The 15,540-nt window shown below is 44.4% G+C and overlaps 1 protein-coding gene across 1 annotated transcript in view; it reads right to left on the bottom strand.

Moving 5' to 3' along the window:
- The window catches only part of LOC130478729 (deubiquitinase DESI2-like), a 53,860-nt gene that overhangs the window by 16,838 nt on the left and 21,482 nt on the right, over positions 1 to 15,540 (bottom strand). Inside the window, exon 2 of the mRNA XM_056850918.1 lies at positions 1,598 to 1,670. Coding sequence (XP_056706896.1) covers positions 1,598 to 1,670 — 73 coding nt within the window. The remainder of the gene's footprint in view (positions 1 to 1,597; positions 1,671 to 15,540) is intronic.

The following is a 15,540-nucleotide window of genomic DNA, read 5'->3' as shown; positions in this document are numbered from 1 at the left end:
GAGGGGAGGGATTTCAATGCCATAGAGTCCAATTGCCAAAGTGGCCATTTTCTCCAGGTGATCTGATCTCTTATCGGCTGGAGATCAGTTGTAATATCAGGAGATCTCCACCTAGTACCTGGAGGCTGGCAACCCTACCTAACAGTGGAGTGCCGTTGAGCAACCAGGCTGAACATTTGGATATCATTGACCCTTTCCTGGCCAGCTCTTTCACACTGAAACTGAGCAGTTAGCATCAGCTAAAGCCATCCTTGCGATGCCATTTATTAACGCTGCGATGCTTTGTGGTCTGCCATGTACTGTTATTGCTGGTGGCAAGTCTCTCCAAATCCCTCCTGACCTTTATATTCCCAGCGTGGAGCTGAACTTAAATGCCATGTTAAACAGCAATGCTATACATGCCCCTCTATCTTCATGTAATGAGTAACAATAATAGTGATAATATTTATATTGCTGCCTAATAAGCATTCCATAATATGCAATACGTTGTTAAACCAATGAACCAGAAACAAGGCCTGCCAGATGATATGCAGTTTATCTACCAGTAGTTGTCAAAAAAGGAAGGGGCTAGGCTGTTCCATTCCACAGCTGATTTTTACACCTTAAGTAAGCAGACAGAGCCGTTGTGCTGGGCTTGGACCTGACCAGAGGCACCAGACACTGCTCCCCTGTGATGCACCTTGACCCACTGTTGGCTCTGCTCTCTAAAAGCTCTTCTGATGGCCCCACAGAGGCTTCAAAATGTTTTCTGCCAAAGGCTGGCAATTGTAGGTCATCTGTGTCAATACCTGATACCACCAGGCATAATTTATAGCAACAATAGGGTTTCCCTGGTAAATCCCTGTCTCTATTTTGCCTTTTTAGACATTCCCTTAGGAACCATTTAAGGGAGTGCACACATGCACTGGAGGGGCTATTCCTGAGGCACCCTCCCTCTAAAGCCTGAGTTGGGGGTAACCAACACTAATGTAAGAACATAAAGAGCCAAGCATCATGTGGCTCCCTGCCATACAGGAACATGCTGTATTTTGGCTCTAATGCCCTGTTAGCTTTTAAATCATGCCAGTTAATTCTTCTTGGTTTTCTATAGGCAGCAAAAAAAACAGAAACGCCCATTCCACTACAGCCGCTTATCAAGACGTCAAGTGGGACTGATGTGTTGCCGTTCTTTTACAGGAATTACAATAACAGCTGTGAGATGTTAAGGTGGAAAAGTGCAAAGATTGTTTTAGGGACACCATTGCTTCAGAAGACCTGAACAGGATAGGTTACTGCAGAATAAATTAAGACCTCATTTAGAAGGCATCGAGAAGCCTTCAGTGATATGTAAGGTGGGGATCACTGATGTGAGAATACTGACATCTGACATCTATGTGTCCTTATTTTCATTTGTAATACGGGGAGGGTATGCAATTGCAACCTGTGAGGCAGAACAGAATCACAGAAACAGTAAGTCTGAAGACCTTGGTCTTCTTAAGAACAAGCTACTGCCCTGGACAAAGAGTAACACAGAGATCTCACTCTACTCCCACACCCATTAGAAGAATCTATTGAAGATCCTATCATTTTCAGACATAATTAACAGAAAGCACCATACCTCTGCCGTAGATTTCAATGCCAGAATGGAAGACTCCAATACCCAGTGTGGAGGTGTACTCATTTATCCAGTACTAGAGAAGTGGGAGGGGAAGAGATTTGAAAACATTAATGGAGCAGAATTCTGCATTCTTAGATGACTTTAGATAGATATTGCACCTCACCTTATCCTGAAGGCTGTGGATGGGTTGCAAGAGCATTAAAGCAAGCTTCCAAAATACAACCTATAAAATATCAGAATAAAATTGCAAAAGCCTAAACAAAATTAAAATAACTCCATGGCAGCCACCCTTTAAGAAGCTGCTCAAATGCTTCTAGAAATCACCCACCCAGCATTTGAATGCCCGCACACATTCTTTGGTGCACACTTGGCCGAGTCAGGGCAACAAGAAGTTATAAAGCACGTCAGAGCAAAAGGGGTCTCCCACTTGGGGGCTTTGTCCTGAAAAAAATTGTCACACTGGGGTCAGGATTCAAGCTTGCAATAGGTCTTAAACAGGTGATATCAGAGGCAAGGATTTCGCCTGCAGGCTAAACCAATGCTTCTTAAACTGTGGGACGTGACCCCACATGGGCTTGCGTAACTGAATGTGGGGGTTGTGAAAAATGTGGCAACAGTAAATGGTAAAATTATACGTATACAAAAGAATTGATTTAAAATAAATTTCTTTATGATTTATTATCAGTAAATGTTTGATTTGTATACCTATTTTATATACCTATGTACCTGGGGTCACATAAATATTTCTTGGGCAAAAAGGGGTTGCGAGTGAAAAAAGTTTAAGAAGCCCTGAGCTAAACCACTACAGCGCCACCTCTAGCCAAAAGAAGGAAAGGTGGCACGGACATACCTCCTTGCACCAATAGATCAGAGCTGGGGTGTGCCCTGCACACAATTTTTAAGCCAGGTTTGTTTCACCGAAGACCTGCTCTTATTTAAACAATGTGTGTGCTGCCCGCCCCCCGAGACCTGCTTGATGCCTCACAGCTACAGCCTTTGCCTAAGCTGCACACAAACTGGGTCTGATTCTTCATTGCCTTTCCATCCTTGGTCAATGGACAAATGATCCAATAATTATTTTATTTATCTATTTTCATTTATTTCATTCATACCCCACCATTCTTCCCAATGGGGACCCAATGGGGCTTACATTATTCGCTCCACCAGTAATCCAGGGATGTCTATGCAGTGCTCTAAAAATCAAAAGTCTGCATTATGCAATGATGGATTCTGTGTTGCATATACTAGTAAGTAATTGTGTGCACTTTTGTTATTAATGTGGAAAGGCAAGAAGCCATATGGACCACAGATTCACCCTCCCACCTCGGGACCCCTGGGAATCCCCATCAGTCCCTTCTCTGGTTTGTGATATTTCATCAGGCGTTATTCACTCACTTTGAAGACTATCTTTGCAGCCTAAACACTTACTTTTAAAACAGAGTTTCAGGATACTGAATTCTACTTCCACAACCAATTTCTGTATTTGTTTGGTGGCGATAAGGAATTCATACACCCCTAACTATAACAAATGGCTCAGCAGCGCATAAATTTCCTTTCTCTCAGTTAATCTGCTGAATTGCCTTCCCCAATTCCCCTATGCTTCATTGTCTTCAGTGGGGAGTTTCACCATCTGGATTGTACCCCCACCTGGTCTCTGGGTGGTCCTGATATATAGTCATACCACCAGTGGATATTCCTAGTGGATATTCTTAATCCACTTCCCTTGCCTTTTTACTTGCATTATTGATGATTCTGCCAGCCCTATTAGCTCCCTTAGTATCTGGAGATGCATTTTGAATGAATGCTACAGTTCCATGTAAAAAACAGAGCTGCCTTATTACTCAATACAGGAATCCCAAAGATGTTGAGAGAATGATGCAGGCTCAACCCAAATAGCATAAATCCCTAATTCCAAAATGCCTTGCCAGCCATTTACAAATTGACTCTCTGGCCAGAAAGCCCCTTAATGCTCCTTGGGTCTCTGGCTGGAAAATGAATGCTCCCATTTTAGGAAAACGGCTGGCATGTGACAGGAGCCTCTGCAGTTCCTAAACCCATCTGTCACCTCTTACACGATGGCGTTAATCCCATATTGTGACTGTTCTCTCTCTCTCTTGCGCGCTCTCTCTCACTCTCTCAAGGGCATTCACACAAAATATTAAAATAAGTGGTTCTGTGGTAACAGAAGTAGCACTGGAGACGGGGTGGGGTGGGCAAGTGCTTGTCCCAAAGAATTACTGCTACCTAATTCCCTCAAGCCTGCCTTGGGAGAGCCTGTTTTCAGTGCAGACCACAGCACAAAGAGACAGCTGCTGAGCAAAGAGGGTTCCTTTACGCACGTTGTTTTTTTGTCCATTTCAAGATATTCATCCCCTTGGAATTTTCTTTGCCCTACAAATATTATTCTTCACCATGGGGTAAGAGGGCCCTGCTTTCAGCCCTCTTCTCCCCCCCCCACACACACACTGAGAGAAAGAGCTGCTATTCCCCATATATTTATTTCCACAGCCACCCTTTGATTTCTCTGTTTTGTGGACAGAGCAGGACCATTCTTCTGCCCCATCTCTGTAAAGGCAGCAAAATTTTAAAAACTGTAAGGCAATGTAGAGGGCTCCTGTGGCCAAGCCCAGGTGTTATAACAGGTTAAGGTGGCCAGCACATAGCCGGGGTTGATGGCCTTGGTGATTGTGAGCCAACGCATTCACACAGCTTTCCTAACTTCAGCACAAGTCAGTGGATGCGTTTTATTGTATTAAAAGAATTTGTGAGTCACCGTTCTGCTCGAAAAACGGAGCAATTAAGGTGACACAGAAGAGAGTGTTGTTGTTTTTAAAATCCCCAAAGGTTAAGTACTCCAGTCAGTGAGAGAAGGGGTGGTGGGGCAGTTAGTGGGGTGAAGGATGATGCAAGGACAAGCTGGCGGGGGGGGGGGGGGAGAGAGAGCAATGGGCACTGGCTGCCTAGGTGGAGGGAAGCATCAGCGTCCAGACCCTGGCTTGCAGGGACACAGCTGTCAGGAAGAAGAGTGCAAACAGGGAGATGTAAATCACAACAGCAAGAAATTCCCTTGGAAGTTCAGCAGCCAAGCAAGGAAGCAGAGCAGGCAAAGCAAGGCCTCCATTTTGTTTTTCCTTCATCTCACCTCCAGGAAAATGGACTCTATGGCATTGAAGTCCCCCCCCCTTTCCCCAAACCCCACCCTCCTCTGCCCCAAAAACCTCCCGCCGGTGGCAAAGAGCGATCTGGCAACCCTACAACACAGCCTGTAGGTGAGCAGGAAAAAGAATGGATAGTCCATCGTTTGAACTCCTGCACAAAATCCTGGCCTCCTACTAGCCATTTTAGCTTGCTTATTTTCTAAAGCATGTGTTTCTAGCCATTACAGTTTCAGACAGAAGTCTGCAAATATGGGCTGAAAGTTTGGAAACTGCAGAAAGGGTTGTGGAGGGCTACCAGGACTATGAGGGTTTCTTGTACAGTTTATTCACCTTCTGTCTAGTTCCTATGACTCTTTCCTACTTTATTGTGACCTTTGCCTTGCCCTTCACCACCCACCTATTTGTGAAAACCCAGATCAAAATAAATCATACAAGTAAATTTCACGCACAGCCCAATTAATGTGCAACGTGGCCTGAGATGGTGTGAACTGCATTTTGACATTTACAGCTGACACAACAGAATGGTTTGTTTCTGTTAATGGAAAGCAACCTTGGAGATGTGTAAGTGACAGTGGGAAGAGCCCTAGTTGCCAACTTCTAGGTGGGACCTGGAGATCTCCCAGGATTACAATTGATCTCCAGACTACAGAACTCTGGAGGGCGGCCTCTGTGGCATCATATCCCTGCTAAGGTCCCTCCCCTCCCCAAACTCAGTCCTCCCTAAGCTCCGCCCCCAAATTTCCAGGCATTTCCCTGTAGTTGGCAACTATGTCTGTTTAACCTTTGACCCTCCTGCTGTTTTCCAGCTCAAACTCATACTCCCTTCCCAGCTACTTTCCTACCTGAAAAATAAAAGATATTGATAGAGGAAAAGCAGCTCGGGAAGGTGGGATTTTGAGTGGGGAGAATGGCAGGAAGATAGGGTTGCCAGGTCCCTCTTCGCCACCAGTGGGAGGTTTTCAGGGCGGAGCCTGAGGACGATGGGGTTTGGGGAGGGACTTCAATGCCATAGAGTCCAATTGCCAAAGCGGCCATTTTCTCCAGATGAACTGATCTCTATTGGCTGGAAATTGGTTGTAATAGCAGGAGATCTCCAGCTAGTATCTGGCAGTTGGCAACCCTATAGGTGCCACTGTGCCCATGCTCCTCTTCGCTAGCCTAGACAATCAGGAGTATAGGCATAGTGGCCCCTGGCTCTTTGCCCTAAATCAGTGTCACCTGTATACCCCTTCTCTAGCCCCATTGTGGGGATAAGCAGGGTTTAGGCCAACTCTGAGAATAACTGTAGCTTGAGCATCCATCCTGTCTCCAGTTTATCTCTTCTGGACAGCATGAAAATATGCAACCCCTAGCATGTAGAGACAATTCCTTTAAAAGCCATTCAAAATCACAGAACGTTTAGAAGCAGTTATGGAACTGGAACTCGATCAAACATTCTGGGGATGTTCAGGATCTTGATTCTACCCACCAATGAAATAAAAGCACGAAGTGTGCAATTGATTTACTTTTGTATTCCAATTATCTCTGTGAGTTCTATTCTGGTCCAAAAGGCTTATATGAGGCTCACGATCCAAGAGGATTGTTATTATTTTCCTAAAAACGCTTCATTTGCATTCCACTTCAACAGGCTCAGGGCCAAGCTAACACGAGTGTTACTGGCAGCTGCCACATAGTTTGCTTTCCAAAGCAGCCTTATCGAACTGAATGAATCATCCTGTTACTAGTCAAATTGCTTCTGGATGTACTCCCTGTGCTGATAGTTAAAGCCACATTCATGGCAAGAGTGTGCCACATGTTTCTGAGGCTCATGTACATGGGGGAAACTCCTCCTGTCCATGGGGAAATGCAGAAGCCGTGTCTACACTGGGAGTACATGCATCTACTCCATGGGAGAGCGGCAGTATTTTCCCCTTTTGCACATAAATGAAAAGCGGTCTTGGGAGGCCAGACTTCTGAGTGGAGAAGCAGTGGGGAAGAGGGTCGCTCACAGAGACAGCTAGGTCTCTTTTTTGTCCTACTGGAGGAAAAGATGCTGGGGGAGGAAATTTTTCAGTGGAAAAGTGAGGAGGGATCATTGAAGTCTTATTTTGTTGGTTTTAAATTGCAATGCTTCTAATCATGATTTCTAAAGTGACTTGAGCTATGCGGCCAGGCGGGATATATGTTTTAATTAATTAACTAATTAAGACTGCTTTTCATTTTAAATCACTATTAGGGGGTCTTTACATGTTCACATGCAGTTTGCTCCTCAGAAGTGTGGAAAGAGATGTGACTTGAGAGACACCCTTTCACATTTAAAGTGCATACAGCTGTAGAAATGGGCAATATGAACATTTTTGCACCTTTTAAAACTAGGGCCTGGAGTGTGGTGTATTTATTGTACACATTAAATGGAACAGTATTGCCCCCCCCCCACCCCATATTGATGTGTTGGTTTAGCCTCATGGGGTGGAGTCCCTGCTTCTTCCTTCTGTTTGTTAGTTAGAAATAAGGACTGCATGAGCTCCTTGGCCCTGAACCAGTTGCTCCAACACCTGTAACTTCTTGTTGATAAATGGATGTTTTGAACACACATGTCTCTGCTGTGTGAACACAGAGTAGGAACCCGAGCGAGTACCCTATTCCTGATTTGCAAGCAAAAGGGAACATCACATAGAGGTCTGTACAATAAGTTCATGGGAGGGAGGGTTGCCAGGTCCCTCTTCACCACCAGCGGGAGGTTTTTTGGGGCAGAGCCTAAGAAGGAAGAGATTTGGGGAGGGGAGGGACTTCAATGCCATAGAGTCCAATTGCCAAAGCAGCCATTTTCTCCAGGTGAGCTGATCTCTATCGTCTGGAGATCAGTATTAATAGCAGGAGATCTTCTGCTGTTACCTGGAGGTTGGCAACCCTAGAGGGTGGGCATCTTGGCCATCTTATGGGCATGGAGTAGGAGTCACTGGGGGTGTCGGGGGGAGGTAGTTGTGAATTTCCTGCATTGTGCAGGGGGTTGGACTACATGACCCTGGTGGTCCCTTCCAACTCTATGATTCTATTATTCTAAGCCTACTATGTGATTCAACCATTGCTCCGCGAGGACTGCTTCAGACTGCAAGCCTGAAAGGGTCACATCCAAATACCCCTGGACACAATTTCCCATGCATACAATATAGAGGTGAGTTTTTTAAAAATAAAATCTGGGGGAGCATTCATACATCTGAAATGATACAGCTGAGAAACCGTGTTACTCCTTGATTTGCTGTTGGTGTAGAATGCCTGTTCATTTCCCTGGATCAAAATTTGGCATTTGAGCAAGGGACTGAAGGAAAGTGCTTTTGACCCAGTCTTGGGTTTCTGGACAGAGTTATTTACACACAGCTATGTCCCAAGCTGCATAAGTAGCCACAAAGATGCATCATTCATGTCAAGCATGGGGAAAGCCATTTGGGCCATGAAAGCAGCAAAAATCATTCTTTGAGCCAGAACCGCATTGATTGCGTGGGCCAGCTTGGGGCAGGGAGGTGAGGGAGGGGGAGAGCAGGGCAGCCTCGGCTTTATGTTCTTCGATCCTGACGTGAAAAAATGAGATTGTGCAGGAGGAAAGAGGAACTGCGATGTTAGGAAAGCTGTGGATGTTTCTAACTGGCTTTAAAGAAAACTCTAATCCCTACTTGGGGCTCTTAAGAAGTAAACAAAGAGGGAGAAAAACCACAAACACAATAATATACTTTATCCTCTGGGCTTCCAGACATGAGGCAGGATTATTATAGCTAAAAGTAGATTGCTTGGGGAGAGGCAAGCTCAAAACTAATCTTTACCAAATCCACTTCGGTCTTGATATGCTGGGGTTCTAATATCTACAGAACTGTTTTCTGTCCATGTCAGGAAGTCATGCCAGATCCCAAGCTGTGGGCTGGAGTCCAGTTGGAAACCCAGTTGCTCCTGGCCAGCTCCAACCAAGCTCAGATGTGATGCCTCCAGCTACTGTGGAATGGTGGCTGGTGAAGTTTTCTTTTAAAAATACAGAAATACAAATTCTGAAAACTAGATTCAGCTCAGCTTAGCATTCTTTCTAAGGGCTGATTCACATCTTTTCCTTACTCAGTGTCTGCAATATCATGATAGACTTGGGGTTGCCAACCTCCAGGTGGTTGCTGGAGATTTCCTGCTATTACAACTGATCTCCAGCCGATAGAGTTCAGGTCACCTGGAGAAAATGGCCACTTTGGCAATTGGACTCTAGGCATTGAAGTCCCTTCCCTCCACAAACCCTGCTCCCCTCAGGCTCCACTCCAAAAACCTCCTGCGGGTCGCGAAGAGGGACCTGGCATCCCTAGATAGTCTGCATGTGTGAATGCATCACCAATGGTCTAATGCAACAGACAGAGCTTCTATATCAGCTCTTGGTGTCACTTGAGCATGCTACTTCTCAACGGAACTGCTTCACACATTCAGCCAGGTGCCATGAAGAGGGAAGTTGAATAAGGTGAGTTGAAATCAAGAGCTAAACAAACACTTGTAAACAAGAGAATAAGCTGAACTGCCAGTGTGGCAAAGTGGTTAGAGCATTGGACTAGGGCTAGGAAACTGTGGTTTCCAATCCCCACTTAACTGTGAAGCTCAATAAATGGTTAGGGGGCAGTCGCACTCTCTCACTCTCAGCCTAACCTAAACCTGAGGGTGATTGTGAGGGCAAAACAATGGAAGGGCTCATGAATACCATCCTGAGCTCCTTAGAGGAAAGGCAAGATAAAAATCAAATAAATAAGCTGAGCAAGCAAATGTATAAGTTCATCACTCAGCCAGTGGTTATAAATAGACCCCATATTTTTGAGGAGGGGGAACCTTGTAAATTGGTGTTCATTTAAACCTGTGTTATCTTTGAGATTATTTCACACATACACATTTTGGCACACCCTAGTCATATTATCTCTATCACCACACCATTCGATGACCTGACCCTGGGGGAGCACAGATTTCACCTCCTGCTCAGGTAGAACAGATACAAAAGCAACTTGCAAGACAGAAGGAAATTAAACTCCATCACCATAGCTACTGCTCAGCTGCAAAGCTGTCCTGTTTGCTATCTGCCCCAAACTAAGGATCAGCGCAGTGATCATGACTATTGAACATAGTATGTTCAGCTGCTGAACATGTGCTTTCACAAAGTGTCTCTACGCTGCGCATGATTTTTGTTCTGTTGCATTTGTGTCTTAGAACCAAAGTACATGATACCTTTATCAACACGTTGGGTCAGGGTTCCAGTACCTGGGCTCGCTTTCCCTGCAGCCACATAGCAGCTGCAAGGAAGTTACTTACCCAAGTGCCACAAGGAATGATTAGGAATGGGACCATGGTGCTGAGGGAGGAGGGACTCCAGCCTCCCCCACCCCCACAATTTTCCGAGCCAAAATGCCCCTAGTGGGACATTTTGCCCCACTGTAGGGCTGCATGTGCAGCCCCACAATGGAGCAAATTAAGCCCCATGCCATTTCAGCTTGGGAAACCATTGGGGTCTTTGGTTTCCTTACCACCGCCCAACTTGTTCTGTCTGTCCATCTTTTTGGTTTGAGACAATCATCTGCATGTAAATGTTGCTCCTTACAGGGCTTCAAGCCAGTGAGTTCTCAGGACTCACTAAGGAAATAAATTGGTATACAAAGCACAGGCCATGGAGACTTGATAGACTCAACAGCGGGTTACATACACTTCCAAGCCAATCTCTTGTCCAGACAGCTAACAGGGGTATGCCGACATAGATCATAGATCCCTTTCTTATATTAACTTTTTGTAATGGAAGCAACTGTAGCATAGCTCCTTCTCTGGCATCTGGGATAATGTAAGAACCCCTGATCTTTGTGGGAGGAGCCTATGCTGCAGCTCTTCCCCACACCAATGTGTCTGACACACCAACCTCTGTACCACACAGACTCTTGATTTCCTTGTACCACTGTTGTGGCTGAGAACATCACTCCAATCTTTTTATCTTTCACTAGCACTAAATTGGTATAGAAATTTAGTAGAGGAAAACAAATTCAGACACTTTAATCCAAAGCTATCTTGTTTACTGTTTAACCCTACAACACATGTTTCTGGTCCTACATTTGCACATGGAAGACCATACATGAATGTCTTCAGGTGGATCAAGAAAGGAAGCATAGGTTGAGGATGAAGAAAGAGGGAAAGTAAAAGGAGGGGTGGAATTAATCTTTCTCCTCTTCTTCTGGAGTGGGAGGTAAGAAGGGGGTGGGAGGTAGGAGCAAAATACATCAACCATAAAAAAATGCCACAGGTCTGTACTTGTACAGTGTATGAATAAGCCTCTCCAAGGCCTCCCTCTGTGACATGCAATTACTTTGCAGCATATTCTTCTACACTTAGAATTTAAATATACCTTTCCAGGGTCTTCAAAGCCATTACCGCTTGGGGAAAAAATGCATATGGAAATTTTTAAAAGTTGAGACCAATTGCATGCCTTCCAGCAAATCAAACACTTAAAAAAATCTCCCATCTTCACCCCTTCCTTGCCTTTTGCTCAATGGAATTCAAAATACAATTCCACCTGCCTCCATTATTCCTGTTGAGGGCTTAGACTCGTCCTAATAATTTCTAAAGGCTCATGTAAATCCAGTGGCATGGCTGAAATGAACAGCCTTTATTTAGTCATGACTGTGATCCTAAGCAAACTTGCCTGCTGACCGAAAGGACTCCAAGGGAAATAGACTCCTGGGTGACTGTATTTAGAATGGTTCAACATATGGATTTTAAGTACTGTGACCCTGTTGCTTATGTGTGGAGTCTGTAGCAGTGGTATCACATGCAGAGTTGATCCAGTCTAAGCCCCTTGAAATCAATTGGCTTAGGCTGTAGTAACTCTGAATAGGATTGCACCAGAAATCTCTCAGGAACATAAATCTGGTTCACGCATGTATGCTTATCACTTGATTATTCATGAGGCAATTAGCATGAGGCAATTGTGATGGTGACTAAACTATCACAAACCACAAGTTTGACAACATCCAGACACAATCCTTTTCAATAGAGTCATTCTGAATATTCATTTGTGAGCTGCTAGCTGCTGAGAAACCCAAAAAGAAATCAGATTATGTACATGAACGTACAAACCAGCCTTTCTGCATCCTGACATCCACTATAACAAAAAGATTACTTGCTTTGAATGAGAGACAAATGGCCATGGTAGTTTGCAATAGCAAAACTAGGGTTATGTATGTCAATATACCTGAATGGAAAATAAACCCGAAATTCGCTGTTTCTGCAATATTCGGGTTTTGGTTTTACCAAATACCCAAACCTAGGAATCTGCCTGAAGCCGAATAGGCGATTCCTGAAAAAGTTTTTCGGGTTCGGCTATTCGCCTTTGCTCAGATGCACAGCTCTGTGCTTTTTCCCATTTTTATATTTTTTCTGGGTTTTTTTTATTGTTTTACTGGTTTTTTGACTGGTGTACTGCTTTTGAGGTAGGAGTCATGTAATCAGAGCCAACTTGGTTTGACCAACCATTCAGTGGGTTAATCTGGATAAAGCATAAGGTTTTTTTTTTTTAAGACAGGGCTCACCCAGTCCCATCTGGAGGGATATACCTTCCAACTAAAAAACGCCAGCTTCTTCAGCTGCTTATTGGGCTTCTGAAGAAGAGTCTTCACCTGCTTGGATGAGCAATCTCCTTCACAAGAGCTGCCTTGGTCATGACTTCAGCTGGCTCCAATATCACCCCCCAGATATGAAGGGAGCCCCCAGATTTTGAGGTGCCAGCCTGCCAATCGGCTCTTTCTGCCAGTCGTCAGCAACGCTGAACTTCTGAACCTGAAAACTGATGGACAGCTCAGCTCAGGATGGGGGCAACCCCTTTGCTGGCTCATAAAATTAGACCCCCTGTCCCAAAGTTCACCAAACTTTGATGACCATCTAAGAAGAGTCCCTTGCAGCCATGCTGCAAATTTGGTGACTCAACCTCCAAAAATGCCCCCACAGGAGCTTCAAAGAAATCCCCATAGACTACAGTGGACCCAATTTTTTGGGTAAACCCAGAAATAAAGCTGAAATACCTCTTTACCGGCATGGGTATTTGGCTTATTCCAGGTTTACTGGAAAAAATCTGCCCCAATAAACCTGAACCTGAAATTTACCTAATTTTTTGCACAACCCTAAGCAAAACTAAAAGTCCAGTGGCAACTTCAAACTAAGGAATTTGTTGCAGCATGAGTACCTTACACTCTAAAACCTTCATTAGATACATGATAGGACCTGGAAACTTGTTATACAACACTTTATGCATCCGCTAATAAACTTTGGTGTACAAAAAGTTCATGTCACAATTGGTTAGTGTTTAAAGTGCCAAAGGACTTTAAGATGTTTTGTATTTGATAGAATTCCAGAAACAGCCAGTGTTTTAAAATGCACCCACATTGAGTTATATAATTGTATGATGATCATTACAATTATTTTACTTATTAAAATTGTGCACGATCTATGTGTGTGTGTGTAAAGTGTCGTCAAGTCGCCAGTATGAGAAACCATGCACACCAAACCTGACAAAGCAGTTACTGTCTATCCTCTGTTCCATAGAAAGCTGCTGTTTCTCATTTCACACGCTCAGCTGGGGTGAATCACCTCCGGAAAGAGTTGTCAGGGGACCATCTCTCAACCATTAGTGCCCACTGGTAAGGAATATTAACATTATTTTTCCATAGGTTATAGCTCTCACCAGCTGTGTGGTCCAGTTCACAGTAACTGAACAGCAAACCCACAACACTAATCTTCTTCATTGTTCTCTAGAGGTACAGACTGGTTCAGAGACAACACAGGCCTCTGTCTAGGCAAGTGGAGGGCCATTCTGACAGACTATTTGCTTTTGTTTGTTTCCTAAAATACTCTGAAATTATCACTGATTGTCTGCATTACATTTTATTATAGCAAATATGCATTTAACTCTTCTTCATAGGAACAGAGAGAGGTGCCTTATATATACTGTTATGTTCTAGGATTAGGCCCCTGTTTTCCATTTGGTCTCCCCAGTAGTGTGGCCAGGTTGCTGACTGTGGCAGCCACCCTCCTTCCTGGAGGGGTGTACCCCTCAGGCACTTGATGCACACCCGCAAGTGACATCACCATGTCACACAGCTGTCTAGGAATTTCCCCAATCTCTAAGGGTTTTAACTCAGAGTTTTGGGGAAATTCTAGAGTGCCACGTGACACGGTGACATACCTTCCAAGAATACAGTACAAAACAGCACCGCAGTGTCTCAGGATACCATTTCACCAGGATTCCACCTCACCCTATGTTCTTCTGGGGGTTGCCAGTACAGAGCTGGCCATACTACTCCATGACCTAATTTCCTCTTCCTCTTAGGGTTGTCAACCCTCTCTTGGAGGTGGTCCCTGTGGAAGGCAAATTCTTGATAAAAGAGGAAGCTCAGTGGGGATGTAATGTCACTCTAGGACTTCTGTTTCTCCTAAACTCTATTGTATATCATGCAGTCTATTATCTGAAGCTGCCATTTCCTCCAGGAAACTGATCTCTATTATTTGGAGATGAGTTAGAATTCTGGGAGAACTTTAGGTCCTAAGACTGTGTGACAGGAGGGACTGAAAAAAGATCAGTGCACTCCCTGTACATGGATAGATGGATGCACAGACTTCTCTGCCCCCATTCTAGATCCATTGAGCCAGGAGAGGGTTAGCCTGGCATGGTTTGAGCAGTAAAAGCTTCTGCCTGCTGCTGGGGTAGAAGATGGTGGGACCAAGTAAATAAGGCCATTTTGTCCACTTGCTGGTTTTCTGAAATTTTAATCTATGTGACATATTTCAGGGTTGGTGGGTTGAATAAATGTTGTTCCTTGCCTGCTCCCAGTACTATGCATACTTACTTGGGATTAAGTCCTACTGAACTCATTGGATTTGCCTCCAGGTAAACTTGCATGGGACCGGACTCTTAGGAATACAGTTCAGAGTCCATAGAGACAAAGAGTACAAACCTATGTAGCACAAATAGATCAAATAAAGACAGCAACTCTAGAAAACCAGGGTAGTATAGTGGTTAGAGTGTCAGTCTAGGTTTTAGGTGATTTGGGTTCAAATCCTTACTGAGCCCTGGAGCTCACAGAGCCAGTCACTTTCTCTCCGTTCCCCCTCCCCCCCCCACCGTGCCTAATCTACCTCATAAAGGTGATACAGGGATAAAATGTAAGAGGGGAAAACCATGACTGCTTCCGTGAAAGCCTTGGAGAGAATGGAGCCATTTGTGCATGGGAGGTTTTGCCTTGGATTTGCCACTCTTTAGATGCACATTTTCCCCATCCAAATTCTCAAAACTCAAAAATAAGCCCCCATGTAGAATTCTGAGAATTTGGATGGGGGAAATGTGCATCTAGAGAGCGGCAAATCCAAGGCAAAACCTCCCATGAATAAATGGCCTGGGATTACAAAAAAATACCAGAGAGACAGACAACAAATGACACTCAGATGCTCTCACTGGAAAGCTTTATACAGCTTCAGAGGCTTGCTTACAACATTTGTGTCCTGCAAACTGAGATTATGCTTTCCCCTTCCGTTTGTATAGGTAGTTAGGTTTGCTTGAAGCAAAGAACAGGAAGCGAGCCAAAGGCCTATTTAGGAACGTGCATTTGCATGAAGTGCAGTTGGGAGGGGGAGGAAAACACTTTCTCTGCAATCATATTGTACTTGTCACAAAGCCAGCAGTTCTACCCCAGGGAATCACTCTGCTAATGAAAGGGGGGGGGAGTTGCGGCTACATACTTTGTGTGCCGCATGTGGCAAAGACCGGCA

The sequence above is a fragment of the Euleptes europaea genome, chromosome 6, assembly GCF_029931775.1.
Source record: "Euleptes europaea isolate rEulEur1 chromosome 6, rEulEur1.hap1, whole genome shotgun sequence".
Taxonomy (NCBI): Eukaryota; Metazoa; Chordata; class Lepidosauria; order Squamata; family Sphaerodactylidae; genus Euleptes; species Euleptes europaea.
This window is presented reverse-complemented; position numbering and strand designations above follow the sequence as displayed.